The sequence below is a fragment of the Pteropus vampyrus genome, unplaced genomic scaffold (assembly GCF_000151845.1).
Source record: "Pteropus vampyrus isolate Shadow unplaced genomic scaffold, Pvam_2.0 Scaffold171, whole genome shotgun sequence".
NCBI lineage: Eukaryota > Metazoa > Chordata > Mammalia > Chiroptera > Pteropodidae > Pteropus > Pteropus vampyrus.
Genome location: NW_011888952.1, coordinates 1,703,647 through 1,713,441, shown reverse-complemented (window position 1 = coordinate 1,713,441; position 9,795 = coordinate 1,703,647). Strand labels below are relative to the sequence as shown.

The 9,795-nt window shown below is 42.7% G+C and overlaps 2 protein-coding genes across 6 annotated transcripts in view; both read left to right on the top strand.

The window, feature by feature from the left end:
• Positions 1 to 600: 600 nt before the first annotated feature.
• On the top strand, positions 601 to 2,323 carry HRH1 (histamine receptor H1). Its single transcript, XM_011370559.1, has one exon. The coding sequence runs from the start codon at positions 635 to 637 to the stop codon at positions 2,093 to 2,095; it is 1,461 nt and encodes a 486-aa protein (XP_011368861.1). The 5' UTR covers positions 601 to 634; the 3' UTR covers positions 2,096 to 2,323.
• A 6,064-nt stretch (positions 2,324 to 8,387) lies between these two features.
• Positions 8,388 to 9,795, top strand: part of ATG7 (autophagy related 7) — a 228,405-nt gene continuing 226,997 nt past the window's right edge. For all 5 annotated transcript variants that reach the window (XM_011370556.2, XM_011370557.2, XM_023536861.1 and 2 more), the window contains exon 1: positions 8,388 to 8,459. The gene's annotated coding sequence lies outside the window, so the exon portion shown is untranslated. The remainder of the gene's footprint in view (positions 8,460 to 9,795) is intronic.

The window sequence follows — 9,795 nt, the reverse complement described above, 5'->3', positions numbered from 1 at the left end:
TCTGGGTTGGCATCTCAGTGGTTTTCTGGGCGATGACATCCATAGCTCCAAGCATCACTTCCTGTCAGGGAGAAAGTGGCAAGTAGGTACAATGCTTATCCTTGTTTTGCTCATTTGGCAGAGAGGAAGCACTTTCTAGAACCCCACCTCTGCCATGAGACTTTCTCATCTACTTCCTTGGCCACAGTTGTGTCTCATGCCCACTCCTAGACCAGCCATTGGCAAAAAACAACTAGAGTGCCATATTCCACTTAGACCAATCGTGATGCAGCCCACCTTCCCAAAACACATACAACATCGGACTTATACAAACTTCACCTTGTTTTTGCCCAACTCCCTCACTACAATGCAAGTTCCTTGAGGGCAGAGATTTTTGTTTTGTTCACTATATTTCCAACACCCAGAACAATGCCAGGAATTCAATAAATAGTCATTAAGTGAAGGAGGGAATGAATGACTATGGAAGAAGGGGATATAGGTTATAGGTAACCAGCATTGTCTACTATCCCCAACAGCATACAACCCCCGTTTGATCGATGTGATGGTACTGACTATTGATCACCAAGACTCTAACCTTAATCCTATGTCTTTCCTCCCAGGGAGTGAGCCATAACTGGAGGCTGCTCTTGTGCCAATGACCCATCCCAATTCCTCCAGTGTCTTAAAAGACAATATGTGTGAAGAGAATAAGACCACCATGGCCAGCCCTCAACTGATGCCTCTGGTGGTGGTCCTGAGCACCATCTCCTTGGTCACAGTAGGGCTCAACCTGCTGGTCCTATGTGCTGTGCAGAAAGAGCGGAAGCTACATACTGTGGGGAACCTGTACATCATCAGCCTCTCGGTGGCAGACCTGATCGTGGGAGCTGTCGTCATGCCCATGAACATCCTCTACCTCCTCATGTCCAAGTGGTCCCTGGGCTGGCCTCTCTGCCTCTTTTGGCTTTCCATGGACTACGTGGCCAGCACAGCATCTATTTTCAGTGTCTTCATCTTGTGCATTGATCGCTATCGCTCTGTCCAGCAGCCCCTCAGATACCTGAAGTATCGCACCAAGACCCGAGCATCGGCCACTATCTTGGGGGCCTGGTTTCTCTCCTTCCTATGGGTTATTCCCATTCTGGGCTGGCATCGCTTCATGCCGCAGACCGCAGGGCACCGAGAGGACAAGTGTGAGACAGACTTCTACGATGTCACCTGGTTCAAGATCATGACCGCCATCATCAACTTCTACCTGCCCACCTTGCTCATGCTCTGGTTCTATGCCAAGATCTACAAGGCTGTACGGCAGCACTGTCAGCACCGGGAATTCATCAATGGATCCCTCCCATCCTTCTCTGAAATTAAGCTGAAGCCAGAGAACCCCAAGGCAGGGGCCAAGAAACCAGGGAAGGAGTCTCCCTTGGAGGTTCTGAAAAGGAAACCGAAAGATGCTGGTGGTGGACATGTCTTGAAGCCACCATCCCAAGACTCCAAGGAGATGAACTCCCCAGATGTCCGCAGCCAAGAAGAGGACAAAGAAGTGTACAAACTGCACTGCTTCCCACTTAACATTGTACAGACACAGACTGAGGCAGAGGGGAGTGGTAGCGGCTACATAGCCAGCAACCAGAGCCAGAGTCAGCTTGAGACAGATGAGCAGGGCCTGAACATGCATGGAGCTAGCGAGTTGTTAGAGGATCAGATCCTAGGTGATAGCCAGTCCTCCCCGACAGACTCAGATACCCCCACAGAGCTGGCATCAGGGAAAGGCAAACCAAGAAGTGGGTCTAGCATAGGCCTGGATTACATCAAGTTCACTTGGAAGAGGCTCCGCTCACATTCGAGACAGTATGTGTCTGGGTTACATATGAACCGAGAACGGAAGGCTGCCAAACAATTGGGTTTTATCATGGCAGCCTTCATCCTTTGCTGGATTCCTTACTTCATCTTCTTCATGGTCATTGCCTTCTGCAAGAGCTGTTGCAATGAACGTGTGCACATGTTCACCATCTGGCTGGGCTACATCAACTCCACGCTGAACCCCCTCATCTACCCTTTGTGCAATGAGAACTTCAAGAAGACATTCAAGAAAATTCTGCACATTCGCTCCTAAGGGAGGCTACAGGGAGGTACAACAAAGTGATGCTTAGGATGTCGCTGAAGGTAATGGAAGGTGAAGGCCTGTGAGTTGCCAGGTACCTGGACTTTCCGGAGTCAAAAGAAGAGTCTTAGGGGCAGGGTCATTTGGAAAGTTCGTAGGCATTGTTGAAAGAAAAGCAGATGGTGGTGGTCAGCAGAGATTGTACTCTGAGTAGAAAGCAGACTATTTCCAAGAGAATCAAATCTGGATGAGCGCTCCTGCCCCTCAGGAAATGTAGGAGCCTCAGACTGTCATTGTAATTTGAACTTCCAGAATGAATTAATTGGCAATTAAAGGGACACAGGGGTAGGATTCTACTGGAGAATTAGAACTCTTGAGCCTTAGTGGAATGGAGCTATATGACTGTGCAGAGACCTTACACATGCAGATAGATGCTGTCCCTTTCCAAGGGTCATCTTGAGAGACATAACAGCTATTCCACTGTGACTGCCACTTCTCAGAACACCTCTCTTCTGAGCCTCTTTTACAGCTTTCTCCAGAACCAATGTCTGAACCACCTTGGAAATTCTGCCTTATTATTTCTTACTCATGCATGTCTCAGAGTTGATAGGAAATTATGCAACTTGCATACCCATCATTTTCAACCCCAAATTCCTTTTAGCTATTAAAAAATGCCGATAAAAGCTGACCTCAAAAGAAAGAGAACGGGAATTTTTTAATGGTTTTACATTAAAAACAAAAATAAAGAATGAGGAGAAGAAAGCCATATTTCTCGAGTGCTATGCCAAGATTATCTCATTTAAGTCTCATGACACCCCACAACAGGAGGGTAATATTACTAGAGAAGGAAATTGAGGTGTAGCAAGGTGAAATAAGGTGCCCAAGATCACATAGCTAGTTATGTCAAAGAGCTAAAATGAAAATCCTGTAGCATTCCAGCTCATTGTAACACATTTTCTCCAAAAGGCAAAAACTTGTCCTGTTAAGTACACACACATACACACATAAACACACAGACATACAATTCCTGAGAGTGGTAGCAATTCTCAAAAGCATATGTTGAGAGCAGCAACAGCTGACACAGAACATGTCTGCAGCCACGGAAGGTGATACTTTGAAGGGACAGTGTGCTATTTATCTGTCAGTTCCTCTGTTTGTCCAAAAATGGTCTTTTTTTATAATTACATCTCTTAAGTAAGAACTAGCAAAGGCATAGGAACATACAGTTTTACTTGGTGTTTACTGCAAACTGGTTGTGATTTGTATTTTAAAACTTGATGATAAACTAATATATGTAGCAAATGGATTACATGTATAAACTGGTATTTTGTGTCGTGTGTTGCTGTTTGCATGATCTGTTAAAATGAGAGATTTTTTACCTACCTAAAATATGATATTTGAAACTATGCTGTTACAAGTTTGATTATTTAATTCTAAGATTCTGAGTCTCTCGGACTGAGAAGATGTATTGAAACGTATTGTCAAATGTTATAAGATTTGATATAGGGTTTGTTTGGTTTCTGGTCACATTTGTAAATATCTTTAGAAAAGGACTTTTTATAACTAGCTTCACTCTCACTCTGCTTTGCATCCCCCCAAAACTCTTCTTGCTCAAAACTATGGGAGTTAAGGGGACTTTTGTCCTGGTTTTAGAAGGTGCAGTTCATCTGTTTCCAGATCAGAAACCATTTCTCTGAAGGCTTGTGAAAGCTTTGCTCCCTGGGATCCCTCAGGACCAAGGAACACCTAAAAAGACCACTCTACAAAGACAAATGGCTAAGTGCCCATTATTTATGGTGATGAACATTTGAGGCAACTAGTGAAAAGAAGTGGTTATGTACTCTGACTCTGGGTCAAAAAGACCTGGATTTGAATCTGACAAGAACAAGAAATGATCGATATAAATTGTCAAAGCATAACGAAAAAGGCCCAGGCATTATTGTATATAGTGTTTATGGTACTTACAGCATGTCTGGTACACAATGGGACTCATATGTAGTTTTCAAACATACTTAGCATATACCATGTGCCATGCTTCATCTTTACCACCGTTATCTAATTTAACCTTTACAGTATTCTCATGAGGGAGATATAAGCAAACCGAAGCACAGAGAGATTAAGGACCAGATCTAAGATCCGATTATGGAATGTGCTTCTTTTCTACAGTATCAATCTTCTCTTCCTACTCCTGCCTGAATGATTGAATAAATTGTTTAATTTATGAAAGGCGATGGACTATGGTGCAGAGATAACTCAGCCCAGCCCATTCAGCAAAGAATCAGTGGCTGGCTGATGGCTTGCACAAAATCCAGTTGAAACCAGGTTTTCTTCCCTAAATATTAAAATAAATACCTTCTAGGAGAAGGTCATCATAGAGATGTTGATTGTAGATAAGAACTTACAGTCTCAGAAGCTCCTTTGGGTTTCTTTTTATGGGCTTAAAGCTCATCATCTTAAAGCCAGTTCTTCAAATGACCAATCTGCCACATTTACCAAACAGCTTCTTTTAATTATTTACAAGGTTTACAACAATGCATATTGGATGAGGCTTTTACAAACAGTTTTCTACAATTGTTGTGAAGTTATAGTAACCAATTCTCATTTTTCTTCATAGCCACATATTGGGGAAGGTTCAGTATGCTTTGTCCCCAGCTTGCTACTACTTCAGGGAGAGACCGAGTTGCAAAGAGAGAAGAAATAGACGTGAGGAGACTGAGAGTGAGAGAAGGGAAAAATAAGGGGTAGAAAAATAAGGGATATAGGGGAGGGCAAGGAGACAGAGGGTCAGAGAGAACAGACCTAAGAGGAAGAGCCGGGGGACCCCAAGAGACAGAAGAGGGAGAGAGGGGTAGATGGATGTGCAGAGGGACAGAGACAGGGAGAGATTAAGGAGCAGTGGAGGAGATTAAGAGGCAGAGAGTTGGAGATGTTTAGGGAAAGACAAAGGGAGAAAATGTGGAATGAGAAGAGAGATAGAAAAGGAAAAGTAGAGTGGCAATAATAATACACTCAAGAAAAATCTATATTCAGTAACATTCTTCATTAACTTATTCATGTTAAATTTATTCAAAGGAAAAAAATAAACCATCCTTAGCTTTTGATAAATAGAAAATTCCTTCAAATGCTTCTCAGAAGACAACATGAAAACCAGTCAACGACCACATCACATAAATTTTTAAAAGCTTGTGAAGCCACTCTATCCAATAGAAATTGCTATAAACCTTTGAAGTTGTTAATGTTAGCAAAGTTCATTCAGAAAATCCACAAGTCTGCAGATTGACTATTTGATGAATTGGTCATTCGGCTACTTGGCTTGCAGAATATCGCCAGTCACTCTTTTGAAGATGGGCCTTCCAGGAGGCAGATTTAATAGTCTTAACACAGGGCAAAAAGATTCTGGGGCTCTCCTGGCTGCAACACACTCTGAGTGCTGTGAAGAGACAATGCTGTTAAGATCTAACTTGCTAATATGTCACTCTACAATTTCTTGGACTTTCGAAGCCTAAGTTGTGTGGCATATGATATCCATTATTGGGAGTGTGTGCTCTCCTCAACTGAGCTGCAAGACAAGTGATGAAGGTAGATTGACCTGAATCTCTGTATCTCGAATGGTCTTATTGCTCTTTTGTGTCTGAGAATATTTTCTGACTTTTTATGGCTCCTGGTCATGCTTTGTTCTTGACGCTCCACCATCTTGGTGCCCGAAAGGTCTGTCTCCCCATCCTGGACAGCAGGGCAGATCTGAGCCTCACCCTAACTCCTGCTAACAACGAGGCCGCAATTTGTGATCTGAGTGACAATCTATTTTGGATGCCCAGACCTTATCTGTTATTTTAACAAAAACTTTTTGAATGCTCTTTATATCTTGGGCCAGTCCTTGGGCCAGGCATTAGGAGACAATGGAAAACAAGGCAGACATGGTTTCAATCCTATGGAGCTACTTCAAGGCTACAAGTGAATGAAGCCAGTTTTATGAACGGCTACTGGGGTGTTTTGTGGAATCCAGTAACATTTTGGATGACCTTGCCTTGGGAAGGACTTGAGCCAAGTCAGCCACAGGAACCTCAGCAGTCACGATTCTAGGAAGGTCCCTCTAGAAAACTGCCATTGACCTTTGTGACTTATTCCTATTTCTATACTCTATGAGCATCAGTTAAAATATCCAAAGCTCACGGTAAAGAATTGTCCTGTGTCCACCTCATCTTCTTTCAACTCTGAAGGGAAGTGGCCCGGCGGGGGAGGGGAGCGGGGGAAGGCAAGGTGGCACATGTAGTACAAATATGGCTGGAGGGCAAGCAGTTCCCAGAGAAGTAGGAAACATTTTGAGCTAGGCAGAAACTCCAAAAGGTGTTAATTACAAGGATCTCGAAGTCCAGCAGGGGTAACAAGCTTATAAAGAACTAACTTCATATATGTTAGCCTCATATACGCTAAATAGAGTGAAGCCTAGAGGTGGTGGGTGTCAGGCATGCTTTCACATAGGTGACATCTCTACTGGTTTTTTAAAAATCAAATTTATTACATTTAATTTATACAGTAAAATGCACCCATTTAAAATATAGAATTCAATGAGTTTTGACAAATGTCATCCCCATCTCAATCAAGATAGAACATTTCTATCACCCCAGAAAGTTCTTCATGCCCCTTTGCAGACAATGCCTACCTTTATGCCCCAAGCAACCACCAATCTGACTTCTACATTAGTTTTGCTGATTCTAGAACCTTACATAAGTGGAATCATATAATATGTACTCTTTCTATCAACAGTTTGTCAAAGATTCATCAACATTTCAACTGGATTTTGAAGATGGAGAAAGGGTTAGCCAAGCAAAGGAAGAAAAGATATTGCAGATGGAAAGATAAATGAGCAGAGCGTGCTTAAAATGCCAGAATTAATTTGGTATCAGTTTGAGGAGGCTGTGGCAGGGGAAGAGCCTGATAGTGGAAAGAGTTGACAATGTTGAATTTTACTTGAGCCCTGTGCTCTTGAAAAACAGCAATGATTAAATTCCCTGCCCCCAACACACACTTTTGTGCTTCAGAAATGGTTTACTGCAAAGAAATATCAATTCTCATATGACTTTATAAGACTCATGGATTTACCTGTTTATGTGGTAAGGCCAGACAGTCCTGAAGTCTGTTCTTTGCCTTGTAAATTATTAGCTGAAGTTCTTGTCTCCACTGATCAAACAAAACGCCTATTAATCAACTTTAGTTAAGTTTCTCTCATTCCCCAGGCTCTTTAATTTTGATGCTCACACGTGCTGAGCCAGAATACAACCCTTCCTGAGAACAGGCTGGCCTCAAGATAAAATATTCTTTAATTTACTACTACCCAATTAAGACACCTTTTTCTCCTACTTTCCCACACTCAGTTCCTTCTAGCCTTCCTCACTCTTCTCTTCAGAAGAAACTCTTTTTGTGTAACCCTTGAGACATTTGCAGATCTTTTGGTCAGAATGGTCTCCCTGTTGCAATATTCTCCCCCCCTACTGCAATAGTCTCTCCTCTCTACCCTACACTATATAAGAATCTTTTCAAATAAGTATCTCCTTACTAAGTCAGACAGGCTTCGATAGAATCCTGGCCCAAAAGTTCTTTATCCTTCAGCAAGCCCCTTGATTTTTCCTAGTCTTCATTCTGTCATATGTAAAATAGAGATAATATAACACCTACTTTGCAGAATTTTTGTGACAATTAAAGATGTGAAACTCTGAAAACACGGTAGATTATATTCATCACTCTTGTTATTATGAGTCTATAGAGTTACATCAGAGTACTTTGTGAATGGCTATATATATTAGGTTAAGATTATTGTATTCAACACCTGTCCAATGCTGGCACATATATAGTATATGCTCAATAAATAATTTAGCTGAATAATTTTATCCCATTAGTAGGGGGGAGCTATGAGAATAATGCTTGGTTTAGGCTGTCGACTTTCATCAACCTTTACCTATTAAACTTTTCATCTTCTGTCTCTCCACACTTACCTAATAGCCCCTCAGATAAGTTTGATGCTGTCTCTCCTGGAAAATGGAAATGATGATCATTCCTGTCATCCTCTGAAATCAAGAGAATGTGGAGCACTTTTTTAAAAGCCTGAAAGGCATATGCACATTCCCGCACTTGATAAGAGAAAGTCTCTCTAGAACAGCTCTCAACAGGGGGCCTTGCCCAACTCCCGATGCCCCGCCTTCCCCACGACTTAAGTTCCTCCCACTCAGTCGGGTGCTAGGGGCTCATTTACAAGGCTGGGCCCGCAGTTCCGTATGCGCATGCGCTCAACTAACTCCTCCAGACTGGGGCGGGTACACGTTGCGTCATCGGGGCGCGCTCAGCGGACGACGTTGTGGTTGCCGGAAGTTGAGCTGCGGTAAGTCAGCCGCGCTGGTGAGGGAGTACTGGGGTCCTACGGGTTTGGTTTTGGAGGCCTGGAGGGAAGTGGCGAGCTCGGCGATGAGGGCAAGGGTCACAGAGGGTCTCAGGATTCATTCCTCAGGGAGTCACTCCAGCCACTTCGCCTCGGACTGCTTCAGCCCGGGGTCTTCAGGCTAAGAAGCTTGTTCTAATTTTCTCAGTGTTTCCTGTCCTCTGGCAGGGAGCACTTAGAATCTCTGGTGTTGGAACACGGGAGATAGGATGCCAGGGTACTCATCCTGGCTTTGCCAGGATTTGCTGTGTGACTCTGGCACGTCACTCCCCTTTTTGAGACTCTTCATCTGTAAAATGGGGATGATAATAACGCATTCGTGAAGCGAGGATGTTAAGTCAATTTTAAGGGCTCTTCTGAGCTAAGGTTCTTGATTCCTTGGTTTGGTCCTAGGGTTGCAAATGTTTATGTTTAATCAGTTAGGTAAGGTAAAAGTCGGTGTAAGAAAATTGCTGTCAGAAATAGTCCAACTTTTATTTTTACTGAATTGAGTTTTATGAGCACAATACTAACATTTGTGATATACGAGAAATGAAACCAAAACTCCAGAGCGTGTGTGTGCGCGCGCAGTCTCTTAATTTTTAAACCCCGGCGAGTAACATAGATTTTTAAACTAGCAACTAATTTAAATTTTTTTTTTTTAACTCGGTGCAACTGAAATCAGGCATATCTGTGGTTGCCAGTTTGGGATCCCTGGGTCATAGGCTCCCTTTCCCATTGAATACTCGAATTTCTTCTATGACACCCCTGCCCGCTGGTTAGATTTCTTAAGTGACAGAAAGCTTGCTACTTCTGATTACTCCTGTTCGGTCTTCCCCTATCTCTCACTCTTAAAAAGTCATATGTTGAGCTGAAAGCGGTCCCAGTAATTTCAGCTCATTGTCCCTCCTTCAGGCTTTTAAGGATCTCACTTCAGTTTATTGCCCGCACAACCTTGAGATCTGATAGTTTGTCTTCCTCTTTCCACTTTTTCTTCTCCAAGCTAAGCACATTTAATACATTTAACCATAGTAAACAACAATAGAGAATTTTGTTATGTGCCGGGAGTTATTGTAAACACTGATGATGTAGCAGTAAAATAAGGCAAAAAAGAACCCTGTTTCATGGAGCCCACTTTTTGATCATGGTGGCAGCAGTTGTGATTGTCAATAATACAATAGTTTTAATGGGTGGTAGGTATTTCAGATCTCAATAGATGTTACAAAAAAAAAAGAACAGTAGTAGGATGGAGAGTAAGGGGGTGGGTGTGCATGTGTGTCTAGGGTGGGGAACAGAGGAA

Coding starts and splice junctions, on each gene's coding strand:
- HRH1 (XM_011370559.1), top strand. CDS start 635: ATGACCCATCCCAATTCCTCCAGTGTCTTAAAAGACAATATGTGTGAA.